The sequence below is a fragment of the Pelodiscus sinensis genome, chromosome 13 (genome assembly GCF_052426305.1).
Source record: "Pelodiscus sinensis isolate ZL-2025 chromosome 13, ASM5242630v1, whole genome shotgun sequence".
Lineage (NCBI taxonomy): Eukaryota > Metazoa > Chordata > Testudines > Trionychidae > Pelodiscus > Pelodiscus sinensis.
In genome coordinates this window covers 27,898,012-27,914,039 of record NC_143064.1, presented here as the reverse complement: position 1 = coordinate 27,914,039, position 16,028 = coordinate 27,898,012, and the positions used below count along the sequence as shown (strand labels likewise).

General features: G+C 44.0%; 1 protein-coding gene across 4 annotated transcripts in view; it reads left to right on the top strand.

Moving 5' to 3' along the window:
* The window catches only part of OPHN1 (oligophrenin 1), a 138,593-nt gene extending 123,053 nt beyond the window's left edge, over window positions 1–15,540 (top strand). For 3 of the 4 annotated variants that reach the window (XM_025185727.3, XM_075940818.2, XM_025185726.3), the window contains exons 20-25: window positions 3,567–3,714; window positions 4,586–4,897; window positions 8,428–8,629; window positions 10,100–10,150; window positions 12,054–12,104; window positions 12,640–15,540. In XM_025185727.3, the coding sequence (XP_025041512.3) occupies window positions 3,567–3,714; window positions 4,586–4,897; window positions 8,428–8,629; window positions 10,100–10,150; window positions 12,054–12,096 (756 nt within the window). In that variant the 3' untranslated portion in view covers window positions 12,097–12,104; window positions 12,640–15,540. The remainder of the gene's footprint in view (window positions 1–3,566; window positions 3,715–4,585; window positions 4,898–8,427; window positions 8,630–10,099; window positions 10,151–12,053; window positions 12,105–12,639) is intronic. The other variant, XM_014574671.4, reaches the window with a different exon arrangement.
* Window positions 15,541–16,028: the final 488 nt, after the last annotated feature.

Sequence of the window (16,028 nt, the reverse complement as noted above, 5' to 3'; positions counted from 1 at the left end):
ATTATTTAAATCTAATTTTCATTCCAAAATGCTGACACAAGCCCTGTGTGCTTTGAGTATCTTGGAAGGTTTGGATGGCTGCCTGTTTCTGCAGAACTTACAAATCAGGCTAGAAAGGGTCTCCTGCCTTTGACTCTCTGTGGTACTAGTGGAAGAGTTAATGCTGGAAATACTGATTCCTCTCCTCCTTTAAGAGGCATGAGGTGACTTTCCTCAGTGCATCGTGGATGGGATTGAGGTTGACATTTCAATGGCGTTTGTGAAACTTTCCATAGTATTGACCCTTATTCTGCTATTTTAATGACTCCAAAAGTTGTGCTTTGAAATCATGGGGTAATAGTACCAAAGAAGCCTCCTTGGCAACTAGTCAAAGGGAACATTCTGGACCTTTGTACTGTAGGATGGAGAAAAAGTATCCCATCTGCAAAGGACAGAACCGCTGGAGTCAGAGCCTATTAAACGTCAACAGCTGCTTTATGTCACAGGATCTTCAAGGCAAAAGATCCAAAACCAAGAGAGGCGTTTGGAAAAGATTTGTGAATACTTGTTCTGAATTCAGAGAGGCAGCTGTGTGCAAAGCATGGGATATCGCTCGTGCTGAATACAAAGAGAGATGGAAAAAGCAGGGGCACATGCTCAGCCCTAACAGATAGCACATGTACCCGACTGACTAGAGAGTTTGAAAAATGGTTAATGCCACTGAAAATATTACATCCCTGAACTTACTTGGTACCTTGCTCCCTGTTACTTACATGCTGGTCTTGTAAGTTAGACCTTTAGGAATCTGATTACAAAGATGCCTGGGACCTATCATCACTTTTATACATTCTGACAGGTCTCCATGACCCAAGAAGATCCAGGAAAAAGATGCTGGATAGTGTTACACTGTCTTATCCGACTTGTTTGACTTTACAGAATTTCTCTTGGTTTGAAAGAGGAAGAAAATCAGTTTTCTAAAAAAGAAATTGTTTTATATTCGGGAAAAGTGATTGTTCCTTTTAAAACATGCATGAATGACACCCCCAAAAATCCCCTCACTAATACGAGGTGCAGAATGGCCAGTGGGCCAGTATGCTTCCCCACGCTGAGAGAGTCTCCCCTCTCGGGTGACAAGCTGCTTCAGTCTCCAGATGTCATTCATTTTTCTGTTCTTTCTGCCAATGCTACTAGCAAAGGTGTGAGTTATGACATTTTATTACAATTGGGGTTCTTGTTCGTGACCAGCCATCCATTCCACATAGGCCACCTAACTGTCAGATTGTAATGATTTCTGGTCGCTATCAAACCATGCCAAGCTTAGATCAGTGATCTAAAGAGGAACATCTCTGTATCCCATTACAATTGCCCTGGGCCATCCATTCCCGGCCTATACAATAACTGAGCATTTAGGACTCAATCTAATCCCCTGTAATGTCAGTGGAAAGAATTCAGTAGCATTTGGATTGCAGCCTTCATATAGTATTTTGTGTCTTCAAAAGCCTGTCCAAAGGTTTACCAGTGCTGCTTCAACTATGAAGAAAGCACCTGAATAAAAGAGAGCAACTTAATTAAAACCAACCCAAGTCAGAAGTAAGGGCTGGATGACCAGTATGACAGAGAACCAGATTTATTAATCAACAGTTGTTTAAGACAAATTAATAACTGAGCAGCCATGGATCTGATGTTTTCTTTCAGTGCTAATGTGGGGGTTGTTTGTGTGCTTTCTGCAGATTAAATTTGCGCTTGTCAGCAAAACGACAGTAGTCATTTCTCACCAACTGTCTGCTTTGAGGCCTGGTTAATATGCTCTGCTGTTATGTGCTAAGGCAGGTTTTATTAGGCTTTTTAAAAATCTTATCTAGTTTAGCATTTCAGTTTTTGAAGTGTGTGCAAAGAATAACAGGAAATCTGTCTAGAAAAAGCACCCACCAAGCGAAAGACAGAAATGCACAACTTTCCCCAAAGCTCAGTGGTTTTACTGAGTGTAAGTAGAGCACCAGGCAGATCCTTGGCCCTGCTCCAGCACCTTTCTGCTTCTCTGATGCTGCAAAGGGATTGAAAAGTTGGTACAAGCAGATAGCTGGGGATTTGCACAGCACAGGCAAATTCCTAGGTGCTGTAGGACTGTCCATAGCCAGCTCATATGTTATCTTGGGTGGCCAGATGCCTGATTTTTTTTTCAACTGAAAAGTCCAGTCTAAAAGGGGACCTGACTGTATCTGATGAGATCTACTGACCAAATAACCAAAGTTCAGTTGCTGCGAGCGGAGCAGGAAGGGAGGTGCTGGGTCATCACCTGCACCAGCCCCTGCTTAGCTGGGACTGCCTCCTACCTTTGTCTGCATGACTGCAACTCCCAGCCGCAGCTCCGCAGATAAGTCTCTCCTGACTCAGACAGGGGATGGGTAGAAGAGGAAAAGCAGTGCATGATGGGAGGAGGAAGAGTGGATGGGGGCAGATCCTCAGGGAAAATGGGAGGGCAGGGCAGGGGCCTTAGGAGAAGAGGCAGGGCTTTGAGGGAAGGAGGCAGGGCAGGGAAGGATCAGGCACTCTTCTGGGGTGTCAGTTTTTTTTAAACATTACAGGTTGGCAACCCTAATTATATACCCCTTCCCGGCTTTGGTGTAGAGAGGATGTTGGCAGTTGCTGGGGAGAAGGGGTTTGATGAGAGCATTGCTGCGCTCTAGTGGTCACTGGCTCTCCAGTACTCCAGGGACATGAAGAGAGAGCTTCATAGCCAGCATAGTTTAGAGCCGTGGTCCCCAACATGGTGCCCGCGGGCGCCATGGCACCCGCGGGGGCATTTGAATGCGCCCGCCAGGTGCTCGGGGCTGGCCTGGCCCCGGGCACATGGCGCACGGGCGCTTGCGGGGGGGGGGGGGCGCACTTGGCGGGGGGAGCACCGGCGCCGGGCGCGCGGCGCTCGCGGGGGGGAGCCCCGGGCGCGCGGCGCTTACGGGGGAGAGCGCCGGCCCTGGGCGCACGGCGGGGGGGCGCTTGGCGAGGGGGGGGCACCGGCCCTGGGCGCACGGCGCTTGAGGGTGGGGGCCCCGCCCCCGGGCGCGTGGCTATGGGGGGGGGCCGCCCCCGGGCGCACACGTGTCCTGGCGCCCGGCGGGCGAACGGCCACGCCCCCTGGCGCCCGACAACCTGAAAAGGTTGGGGACCACTGGTTTAGAGCAACCCCCAAACAGCTCTAAACTAAGCTGGGAGCTCTAAACTTAACTCCAGGATTACTGAGCTGAACATGGCTCCTTTGCAGCTCCCCCTGTCAACCACACTCAGTGGTTATTGGATATAGTTTAGGATAGACCTCTCTAGTTGTATACTTTACCTCAGTGAGATGCATTTGCTAGAGTTACCATTCCTTTATTACCCTGCTTTGGAGTGGGAGTATGTCCTTTGGAAAGGGAGTGCGCAAATTGTGATTGGTACCTCTTAAAACATAGAAGGAGCTTTGTTTGAGTAAAGGGCTCAGAGGAAGCCCCAGGAATCTGAGCTGATTGGCTTGGTTTAGTGAGTGTCAAGTAACAGTAGAATAGAGGATCCACTGAAATCATGTCCTTCTAAATCACTCTTCTCTACAGATCTACTCCAGCCCACCTGAGGACAGCACTGCTCCCCCAGTACCTCCTCCCAGAGTAACTGCCCGAAGGCACAAACCCATCACAATATCCAAGCGCCCCCTGAGAGAAAGGCCTGTCTTTTATGGTGGTTTCCTGGAAGAAAATGAAGGTCAGTTCAGCTGTTCACTGCCACCACCTCAGTCTCCAGCTCTCACATTTCTCTTGTCAGGACTGTATATTGGAACCCAGCTTGCCACTCATTGGGGGAGGGAGGGATTTGAAACTTCAGCAGCAACATCACATTTCCAGGGCATTAATGTGTGGGGCGGAAAGATGGATTGTTTGGGGGTTGTATTTACCTTTGTAGAAAGTAACTGGCCCAATGAACCAGTTCACTCAAGCACATGCTTAACTTTAAGCAAGAGTACTCCTTTAAAAATGATGGACTTACTCAGTTACTTAAGGTTGAACTTGTGCTTAAATGTTTGCTGAATAAGAGCCAGGGTGTTCAGCACCTTGCAGGACTGAGACTGTAGTGCAGTCAGCGTTGCTATGGGGTTGTTTCTGTGGGTCATTCACACAGCAACAGGGAAAATAAAAAATATGCAAAACTGTGAAAACATGGTAGTAAACTTACAAAACCTGTCAGTTGGCTTTATGGACAAGCATACTACCAGGAGCACCTTTTTTTTTTTTAATTGACTAGGAAATTGAAATCAACAGTGTCCTTCTAAAAGTCAGAGATTTTAAAAGTACATCAGTAAATATCCTTTTCTCATACATTAAATTAGTGAAACTGAATAAACTTTCACTATCACTTATTTCTCAGCACCAGTGCAAGCTTGTTTACTTTTTGCATTGTATCAGCATGAACAGTGAAAGCAGACTGGTCAGTTTTGCTTATTTCTAGTTACTGTCACAGACTCACTGAGCCTGATTTTGCTGAGAGTAGTGAGTGCTGAGTAAGCACCTGTAAAGATCAGGCCATCTCAAGGTTTCACCTGCTATGTGTATTTATTCTGTTTTCCTTTGGTCCACAGATGACAGCCAAGACCAGACTCCTAATGGCACCATCGTCTCTAATAGCGCAGAAGCTCCCAAGCCGCTACATCGCAGCAGACTGCCTACACAGAGAACAAGGGAGGCTGATCCTGGGAGGTCTGGCTCAGAGAGCAAGCCTGAACAGTACTCTGAGGTGGATGTTGGAAAGTTGGTGTCCAAGCTGCAAGATGGGGGAACTAAGCTCACCAACAAGGCTGCAAATGGAGTGGTGACTGGCACCACCGCTCTACAGACCTCCACTCTCCATACTAAGAGACCTGCACCGAGGCCCATGAAATACAGCAAGGAGGGTAAGTTTTCTGCTTTGGGAGGTCTCCCTCACATGGGTCTCAACTGTTCTTGGATGGAACTCTCGCCCATCTCGCTGCACTGCAGAAATTGGAACAAAATTGTGACAAGCATGCCAAATGTTTTGTGCTTTGTCAGACTGTAGGAGTGAGGGGATGCAGAGGGAAGTGCTGGTTTTGCAACCTGTCTCTCTTTTCATGCAGTTCAACAATAGGGAACCTGAAATCAAAACCCTTACAAGCCAGAAATGAGCCTCAAATGGATGGTGGTATTTCAGAGCTTTATATGGCAATGGCAGACTAGTCCTCTGAAGCACTGGAGTTGACATTGGCATAGAACTTGGTGGGAACTAATGCAAGGTTTCACCTTTTAAACTCAGAGATCAGATAGTGGCCTAGTGGACTCTGTAGAATCAGCATTCAGTTCTGAATAGAAATGATTCAGAACCATCTTAAGATGAGTGCTTTAGATATTGAAAACTTGGGTAATTTGAAAAATCCAAAAGGGTGTTAGCTGTTTAGCAGTACACATGCATTTTGTGTTTCTCTCAGTGAAGAGAGAGAAAATCAATGAATTCACTTTTACTTTTGCTTCTACAGGTTGAACCTCTCTAGTCCAGAACTCTAGTCTGGAAACATCCATGGTCCAGAATGATTTTAGTTAGCCAGATGCTCACTTTTCATGCATTTGTCCAAGTTTCCCATAGTCCCATAAAGTTTGTTTACGGTCACCAGTCCTGGTTCTGTGTTCTGTGCTATTATTTAGCTCTAATTTACCCCGAAATATCCTTTAACAGCCCAGTAAGCAGTGGAAGTGTCAGCAGTGCTACTAGATAATATTGACTTCCCGTGGTCCAGAAAATTCTGTGGTTCAGAAGCAGTAAGATCCCAAGGGCGCCAGACTAGAGAGGTTCAACTTGTAGACAGTTTTATAGTCAGGTTCTTGGTGCTATTATGTCTGGTTGTATACATGGTAGGGGAAGGTTTATTCCATGTGTTTCCATGGATTTTTTTTTTTTTAATTCCAAGGAAGCATTTCTATTTAGCACAAATTTTATAAAAAACCTTTTTTCTTTTAGTAATTTAAAAGAATTCAGGACCACATGTAAGTTGGTATTGTCCATTTAACATACATAAAGGGTGGTTTGGTTCTTTGCTTAGATGTACATCACTCCAGCTACACACACATAGTTATTTATAAAAAGAAGGATGATTGTTTTGTACAGTTTGATGGCTCTTCCTGTGCTCATCTCACTGCTTGCTAGATACTTTTATAACCTCATAGCCTTCACAGGGTCGCATTTAGAAAGGAAACAATAGGCTGCACTCATCTGTTGACTCCTGGGTATAATAAAAAGAAAGAATAACAAGATTTAACTTGGAAGCACAACTATTAACTTAATTTGAATAGTACTACTGATCTCATTTAAATCTAACCAATGAATATTAGAGAGAAGCTTGCTTTTGGTGTAATAGAACAGTTTTTATAGACTGGAGTAGATGAACATTAACTGTGATTTAGCATTTGAAGTTGCATCTCTGTAGTATGTCCAAAGTACACATCTTGACAAAATAGGTTTATGTGATTTTTTTTTTGGGGTGTAGAAACAAATAATATTGAGTAGGTGTATGGAGCTTGTTACATTTAAATTTGGCATTGATGCAACCACTATTGGAATACTGTGCCCAGTTCTGATGTTCATAATTAGAGCCCTAGGCAGATACATATTTTGTATCTGAATCTTCAAAAATGAGCCACAGATATCCACATTGATAACCATGGATGTGGATACCCAGATATCCACAGATTCGCTGAGTTCTAGATGCAAAATTTGTATCTGCAACCATATCTACAAAAAAGAGCTGTGGATATCTGCATCCACATCCACAGACGCAGATATCCACGGCTTTGCAGGTTCCTATTCCTAATTCAAGGAGGACGTTGAAAAATTGGACAGGGTTCAAAGAAATTTATGAGAATGATTAAAGAATTGGAAAACAAACCTTATGGTGAGAGACTCAAGGAGCTCAATCTATTTACCTTATCAAAGAGAAGGTTATAGGGAAACATGATCATGATCGCAATCTCAGTACCAACATGCAGAACAGAAATTTGATAAGAGGGCTCCTCCATCTACCATACAAAATGTATAACAATTGTGAGTGGCTGGAAGTTGAAGCTAGACAAATTTACATTAGAAATAAATCAGAGATTTTTAACAATGAGGGTACCATTGAAAAAGCCTGCAAGGTTTGTGGTGCATTCTCAGTCACTAGAAACTTGTAGAAAACAATCCCATTTTGATTTAAGAGATAGAGATATAGTTAGTTAAGTTCTAATAGGAATTAATTCAGGGCAGCCTTATGGCCTTTGTTATGTAGGAGGTCAGAGTAGGTGATCATATCTTTTCTGGTTTCATAAGCTATGAATCAATGAAAATGCTTCCCAGAGAAGCTAAGTCATGAGTTGGAAGGTGAGCTAGGAAGAGGAAGAATGATTTAGAGCATGGGTGGCCAAACCATTACAGACTTAAGAACCAAAATAGTGGTAGATACAGTGCAAAGAGCTGAGGGAAAGAAGTTGTTGAGCAAAAAAAAAAAAACTGGTTGCCTCTTTAACAGCCATGTTGGCCCAAGCCGAAAAGTTGTTGCAGGGGAGGGGAGGAAAGCTGCCCCTTTAAGAGCCACATGTGGCTTCCGTCGGCCACAGCATCAGATCTCGCTGCCACAAGCAGCACCCAGACCAGACAAGGAAAAAAGGTCAAAGCAGGGGAACACAGAACAGCTGCGGGTGCGGGAGCCAAGCCGTGGGTGCAGGAGCCGCAATTTTTCCTTTGAAGAGCCGCATGTGGCTCATGTGCTGCCGGTTGGCCACCCCGGATTTAGAGTGTCAGAGGAAAGAATGAGAAAGGGTTTTGGAGAGACTGAGCAGCACAAATAAAAGAGCATCTTCCCCACAACCTTCTGCCAGTGGTGGCAAGACAAGGTAAAGGACGCAGGAGGCTGAAGTTGGAGGAGTGCAATGACTGAACAGGTAACAAGTCAGAGGTAAGGTGAAGCAGGGTCACAGAGAGTTTTGAGCAGTAAGATGGCAAAGTTTAGCTGGCTCCTGAGATGGATTGGAAGCCAGGCCAAGGATCCCAAGGTGAGAGGGATAGGAAGCTGCTGAAAGGAATGGATAGGAAGGAAAATTCATGGGGCAGAGGAAATAAAGTCCTGGAATAAAGGCATAGTGTGAAATTTGGAGAAGCAGAGGTTCAGGAAGGTTCTAAGAGGGAACTACAATAATCTCAGCTATGACTCAACAGTAGAATTTAATCAGCTTCTCCCTGATTCCATAGAGAAGCATGGAACCTGTTTGCCATTAGAAATGCTTGTTACTCGTTTTTTATCTTAAATAATGCAGTAATAGCCAAAGAGCCATTGAAAAGTTTGCCATGAAACAGCAATGGCTGCCTCAGTTTGTGCTGTTAGATTCCCATACTCTGACAAACCTGAAACCTCCTTCTCTTTGCCATCTTTTGCTCTCACAGCATTGGTGACAGTGTTTGAAATCTCCAACCTTTCAGGTGAGAGTGACAGCTTCACCAAAGTGCGATCTCCTGGAGATAAGCCAGTGATAATAAGGCCCCCGGTGAGACCTCCAGACCCTCCATGCCGAGCGCCCACGTCTCAGAAGCTGGAACAAAAGCCTGAGCCAATAGTTGGGGGAACAGAGGAAATGTCTTCATCTGTGTAAGTAGTAAATCCCCATCAGGGCTGGGTGCCCTGAACTAACAGCCCAGCAGGAGGAAATTCCTAGCGGTCAAGGGATGTGGAAAATGTGCAGAAGGAAAAGGCAAAATGATAAAAGGCATATGGCTCTAGTAAAAGCCATGGCACTAGTAAAATAAAAACATGAGCATTTTCTAGTAGTCACAAGGACTCCATTTCCTCCCCAGAACCTTCTGTTGTGTCCAGTTACAATGGAGGGAGAAATCTCTAATCACTTCCTGATGAACAAACCACATAAAAGAACTAACTTTTAAGAAAGGTTGAATGCGGCTTGGATTTGTTCTAAGTAAAATGAGGGAGAAATTGACCACTAATTAAATTGAGCTCTACACTCAAGTTTCACTTTAGTCATAGTTGGAGTCAAGGGGAGTGTTCTTATGTAAAAAATGACAACAGATCTCAAGACTTCACCACTGACTTCAGTGTGGCTTGAAGAAGCATTTCTAAGGATCAGCAAAGAATGTACACTGTCATGCTAATGTGTAATGCCGTAACAGATCTTCTGCTTTTCGTTTCTCTGTAATCTCGAGTCTGTCATTGACACTGGCTGCTTGATACTTTATCGTGGACCTCTATGCTGGCGCTTCTTCCCACTCTTGTATCCCAATGATGTAGGGTTAAGATTTCTACCTCTCCCGCCAAGGCCTCACATACCCCATGGAGATGTATTACTGTGAGGAGACATTATTTGTGATGGCATGAATCAGTTGAAGTACCCCAAAAGCCAATGGAGTGTCATGCTCTCTGTGGAGTAAGAAATGTAATACCAAATCATCACAACACAGCATGGGGAATGCTGAGAGGAGCAGAGCCTGAGTTCCCCATGCATTCTGACAGCGCTCCTGACCCATGGTGTCTCCTGTCAAGCCCTGCTTGATTTGATGAATAACTTTCAGTTAAGCAGCATTATATAGCTAATACAAATCCTGCAGTTTGCACGCCTTGCTCAGATCAAGCACCTATTGGCTTCAGTAGGCTTCATGCCTGAGGGAGGACTGCAAAGTTTGGCCTGCTACTGTTAATCATTTGCTGTGATTCCTTTTTGTTACAATTACAGTTTGAAGCCAGGTCTCTGGTAAGTCCAATGGAAACCATACGTCATAAAAATAAGGATACAGGTGTTAAAGGGTCTCATGCTTGGGCGAAGGTGTTTAGGCTGCAAGGGTGCAAATAAGATGTTATCTCAGGCAGCAAGCAGTCAGAACGGTGTCAGGCAAACACAGAACAAAAGGTGAGAGCAGGAGTAGCATCTCTGATTAGACCAGAGAAGGACACTGGTAGGAGGCTATTGTTGACCATTCTCAGTGCATTTCATTGGCAGCCTGTCTTCCTCCCCATAGCAGGTAATTGCTCCTTGACACAAATAGTGTCTCATCAAATAGTTGCCTTTTCATTGGAGAACTTAAAGAACCGTTCTGCTTTTGTTTGCAGAGTGGCCTCCAGAACAAAGTTCTTTGAGACCGCTTCCCGGCGGACAAGCAGGTAAGAGATGCCAGGAACCTAAGGTGCTTTTGTAACCTACACACCTAGAGAATGTCTAGATTACAGGGTTTTTTCAAAAAAAAGTGGCCTTTTTTCGAAAAAACTTTACCTGCATCTAGACTGCCATTGCGTTCTTTCGAAATTAATTTAAAAGAATGCGGAGGTTTTTTTGATAGCGGTAAACCTCCTTTTACGAGGAAGAATGCCTTTTTTCAAAAGAGCTCTTTCAAAAAAAGGCTTTCTTGAACACAAACAGGACTTTTTCAAAAGAGAGTGTCCAGATTGCCTGGGTGCTCTGTTTTGAAAAAGTGGATCGCTTTTTCAAAAGTTGTGTGGCTGTCTAGACTCTCTCTTTTGACAGAGGCTTGTAGTCTAGATGTACCCCTAGTGTGGCTCACTGTCCCATGGAGAATAGTGATAGAAATGTAGCCGTGTTAGTCTGGGGTAGCTGAAACAAAATACAGGACTATGTAGCACTTTAAAGACTAACAAGATGGTTTATTAATAAACCATCTTGTTAGTCTTTAAACAAGATGGTTTATTAATAAACCATCTTGTTAGTCTTTAAAGTGCTACATAGTCCTGTATTTCGTCCCATGGAGTGGCACTTAGACCAGTGTTTCTCCACCAGTGGTACGAGTACCCTTAGGGGTACTCGAAAGAAGTCTGTGGGGTATGTCAATGCAACTGAAATTTGGAGAAAACTGACTTTTTGATGGTTTTACAGCGCTGTATTATTTCTGTACTTTTTACACCCCAAAATTTAATCTCCTGCCCAGCTACGATTAAGTTGTTTAAACAATTGTGTTGCAATGATAGAAAAAAATTGTGTGTCTGAAAACTGTAGGTACTGGGGTACTTATAATTTTTTTTAAAGTGATACTTTATAAAAAATGGTTGAAAAACATTGACTTAGACCACTTACCGTGAGTGATAAGAACAAGGGAACTCTACAGCATAAGCTGAAAGGCAGCTGGCATTATAGCTCAAGCTGTAGAGGCTCCTATGTTAAGCAATAGAGTTCCCATGTTCAAATCCCGGTGGCAGTTATGCTTTCGCACACGAACAAAAAACCTGTACTTAGCACAGAAGTGGTTCTCTGATTCATGGGTGGGCAGCACAGGCTAGAGACCCCCATTGGGTTCTTTACTGGACTTCTGTACTCTTGGGTAACAGAGATGGAGTCCAGCCATAACAACTGCGTCCAAACAAACCAGACTTTGTTGTGTTTATAATCTAGATCCAGCTTTGAATTTTGTAGTTTGAGCTCATCGCTGCTAGTTATTAAAATATTTCTCTGGATCATTGTTGTTCCTAGTTCAGCTTTAGGCTAATGTGTTGGGTGTTGTGTTGCATTTCACAATACTGAGTGTCTGAAACACTTAGGTTCATGGAAAAGATTAGACTGATTGGTACCTTGAATTTTCCATTAGCAAGTGCAGAGTGTAACCCCTTGTACAGCATTAAACATCAAACTGCCACAATTTTCAGTCAGAACTCTGCTGTTAATAAATATGATGGCTTTGAAGTTAGTGTCAGACCTTCCAGGCAGGGTGGGGTGGCAGTGTTTAGATTCAGTTCGCCCTTTCTTGCTGCTGTAAATTTAGCTCTGAGCAGTGCCGACACATGCAGGTGTCATGTCCCCAGTCTCCTAGATCACTAGCGCCATTGGTTGGTTTGTGGGTTTTTTGGCTTATAACAAAAGCTCAATCATGACTGTGTAAAGATCTTTGAGTATGACAAATGGTGGGTCTTTTGTAGCAGTGCTTATGATTTCCTTTCCTAGGGTACTGAGCAATATACACTAACCTTGCCTGCCATCCCATTCCTCTCTGTAGATTGAGGGCCCTGATTAATTAAATTGATTTTCTTTCTCTCTCTCCCTCCATTCCTTCACTCATAGCTCCTCATCACCACAAGGCAGACTCCCCACTGATGAGAGCTGAGGCTAAAGGTATGTGTCTGTCACAGACAGCAACCAGTTGCATAATTTTAACTTGACTTCAGCAGACTGGGTGGAAGGGAAGCCAGAGGAGCTAGCTGAGAATCTGTTAGGAGAGACTGATAGTGGCCTCTTCTCCCCGTCTCTAGCTGAACATTGGGGAGGACAGGCCATCAGAAGTGGTCCATTTTCCCTCTCCTGTTGCAGTGTAGTGGGGCAAGGTAACCAACCTAGTGGTGTTGGGTTGCATGTAATCCATTATTCCATGGCATGGATTCCACTGGAATCTGCTGCAGAAGCTGCTGCCTATTCTCTGGGAACCCTGGCTATGGACACTACTACTTTGTCCTACTAGGCTTTAAGGTAGTTCACTATGTGTTAAGTCCTTGATGTGAGCAGCCACACACAAAGCTGAGGGCCAGGTGCGAACCACACCAGAAATAGGATGAGTTTGGTTTCAGGCCTGTTTCTAAGGGCTAAGTGTTCAGTGTGCATTTGCCACCATTGACTGTCTCGCACTGCTCATCCAGTTGTTTTCTTCTTTCAGGTTTTTAACCACCTAACCCTGGCTGGCTCCAGGAGATTTTTCCCACTTCTGAAATGAACTCTCCTGCTCCCCAGACTGTTTCAATTTGTGTGATGCAATCCAAGAGTGCAGCTGTCCTGGATACTGACAGCGTAGCATACCGCTGTGAATAGCTCATGGGGTTACACGAGAGGGGGGTGAAATAGGAGGAAGATCCAGACCTTGTCCCTGTTAAATTAAATGTTTGTTTTGTGCCATTTTGCCGCAGCTTCTCTAGCTCCTGCTTGGGCAGCATGTAAAGGACACTTGTCATTTCTACACAGGGTGATAAACTGTGGGTCTGAGAGAGTGGTGAAAGCAGACTTAATCTACAGAACTGGTCAGGCAATGGAAGGAACAGCCAAGAGCACTGAAAGCAATCTGCCCTTCAATTCCCTTTGGGAATTCCACTTTGGAACGACATGGCACATCCATCCAAGTTCAGTCAAAAGGCAAGCGACCAATCCCCAGAGTTTGGTAACCTGGGTGTAACAAGCAGGCACCTGATTCAGACCCCTCTGTCCTTGGAAACTTCAGTGGCATGTTTTTAAAATGGGTTGAGTTCTAAGTAAACCATACTGTGTTTCAGTGGCGAAGGCAGCAGTGTGCTTTTCCAGAAATCTCCGTTAACTACAGGGGTCCATGTCCTGGTTCCAGTGACAGCCAATGTTCAGCCCAGCATAGGTATAGCTGTGCAATGTTCAGTCTCCCTTCTTTCCACACAGATGCAAGGCAGCACCTTGTCCATTCTGATTTGCCTTATGTGCTCCAAGTGTCCCCAAGCCATTCCCAGGAGTCAGGGGTCTATTAGTCAGGTACCATTCAGAGCTGTTCCCCAATTACCCATTGCGTAGAAGAAGGAGTTACAAGTTATTACAAAACCCTTCTGTAAAGTTACTGGTTCTGGAACCAAAGTAAACCTCCACGCTGTGTATTCCAGCTCTACCTAGAGTACAAATACTGACTTGCCAAAGGACCACTGCAGAGCATGCAACTTGCTGCTGCTTTCAGAACTGTCCTCGCCGCCTGTCTGCGTGCGGCTAATGTGAAATCCTGCATTATGAATGAATGTAATTCTCATCTCTTCTGGAAATGACACAGATGTGCGAATGGTGTACCTGTTACCTTAGACTGCAGTCCTGTACTCACAGCTGGCAGTCCTGGGGCTGTGCTTTAAGCCGTACGAGATAAAGGTGGCTTTTACAAAAATTATGTAAACATCAGTACTACAGCATGCACATCAGCATCTCCAGGCTCTCAAAGTGTGTGATCGCTCCAGTTCCTACATGATACTTTTTGGCTCTGACAGTGATTTTCTTCTAATTGCAAAAGTGTAACATTCTCTTTAGGCAAAGTTTGTTTAAAAACACTCAAAGATCATCCAGTTGCAAGTGTGCTTAATGGAAACTGAGAGTTAGTGGTACAGTGCTTTTACCTGTACTAGATTTACACTGATCTTGTGGGGAACCTTATCCAGTCTAAGGACCAATTTTATCTGGTACCAGTGGTGCTGCACATTTTTAATCCAGCTCTGAATTTGGCCCTGACTTTTTCAGGAAGGGAGGACAAAAACACACCACTCTGTCACTAAGAAATTAGCCACACTTTTAGCCACACCTCTCAAAAGTAAGTGTCTGTATGTGTGCATGCACATGTGTGCACATGCATGCCCGCTAATTTAGAGTGCTGAGTTGTGGGTCTGTGAGACTGTGTGCAGGTCTCCTAATTTTAGGTGCCCAGTTTGGAGACACCAAGAGCCTGGATTTTCAAAAGTTCTAAGCACCCAACATTCCTGAACTCAAAGGGGGTATGTCTACACTGCAGAGTTTTCAGAAAAACACCTGTTTTTCCAAAAAAGTCACTTATGTCCACACTGCAATAGCGTTTGTCAACAAAAAAAATGGAAAGAACAGAGGGGATTTTCTGACATTGGTAAGCCTCTTTCTACAAGGGAGAAACCTTTTTCTGAAAGCGCTTTTTTGGAAAAAGATGCATATGGACAGGGAAGAGGGAGTTATTTCGAAAGGAGGAAAAAGCTCAGGTGCCTTGGTGGCCACTCCGTCCATTGTAATCACAGCTTACATGCGATTCAGTGTGGACGCTATCTTTTGAAAAAGCAGATTGCTTTTTCAATGCGCTTTGGCAGTGTGAATGCTCTCTTTCGGAAGAATTTTTTTCAAAAGATCTCTTCTGGAAAAGCTTCTTCCAAAAGAAGCCTGTAGTCTAGACGTAGCCAGGGAGATACCAATGCTCAACAGCACTGAATAGCTAAATATTAAGTAGCCCCAAATAAATTAGACATTCAACAGCTGAGACACTGAGAATGGGAGGTACTTCTGAAAACTTGTCATTAACCATTCTCTCCATCTCTGCAACTGTACCAATAACTCTTCTGTGCACAGAAGGAAATTAAAGAAACAGAGCCAGATTCACTTGTCCTGCAGAAGACATCTTTGTGGCGGCTTGGGGGGGAAAGAGAGGGTAGGAATTGTTTGTCAATGGGAAAAACAACATGACCCAGCAGCAGAAGAGGTTTGTTTTTCAAATTTCTGTTTAATTCTAAGCAATGACAGGTAGTAGTTAAACACATTTCACTCGATCCTTTTAAATTCATGTCTTATGTGTCTGTGCTCTTTTTCTCCATAACCATATCCGCATGCTGGGATGATTTGACTTTAATATGTGAGGTCCTGCAGCATGAAGGTTTGGGGAACACTCCCCCATGCCTGTGACCAAGAGCAAAGCAACTGAAAGAAGACTGAGGATTCAGCACTGCTGTTCTGAATTTCAAGGTGTCATGTGACAGCCATCTGATCTGTTTTGTCTTGTGCTGTGATGTTTACATTTCCATGAAGTAAACGCTCAGGACACGTGTCCTTGAAAGTGTCTGTGTCCTTCCTTTTTTAATTACATGAATTTTATTTAAAAACCTTTATCCCTCCAGATGCTTTGCTGGAGCTTGGCTCACAGACTCCTAGTGTCTTTGCACATTCTGATGTGGATCATGAAAAGTGGACATAGAGCAGCTGATCAAGTCCATCCTTCTACCTGTTTTGGTCTATTTGCTCCTTTCCTAATGGAGTGTCTAATCTAATAGAAAAGTCCCCAAAACTGATTTTCCAGCTTCCATAGGAAAGCATTCTACAATTCAGGAAGACTTGGTTTGGGTTTTCTCTGTTATTTCCTGTAAATTCATTCTTTAATTTCGTCCCATTACCACCTGGCACAATTCTTAAATCAAGCCATAAATAAATCCTCTTCCTTCTATGGCAGATACAGTGCACCTGTATGAAAACAAGTGAGTGTCTTGAAATGTAACTGAATGTGGCTGAAGCCAGTGCTCCTATTTCACATGCTGACAAGGTGTGGGA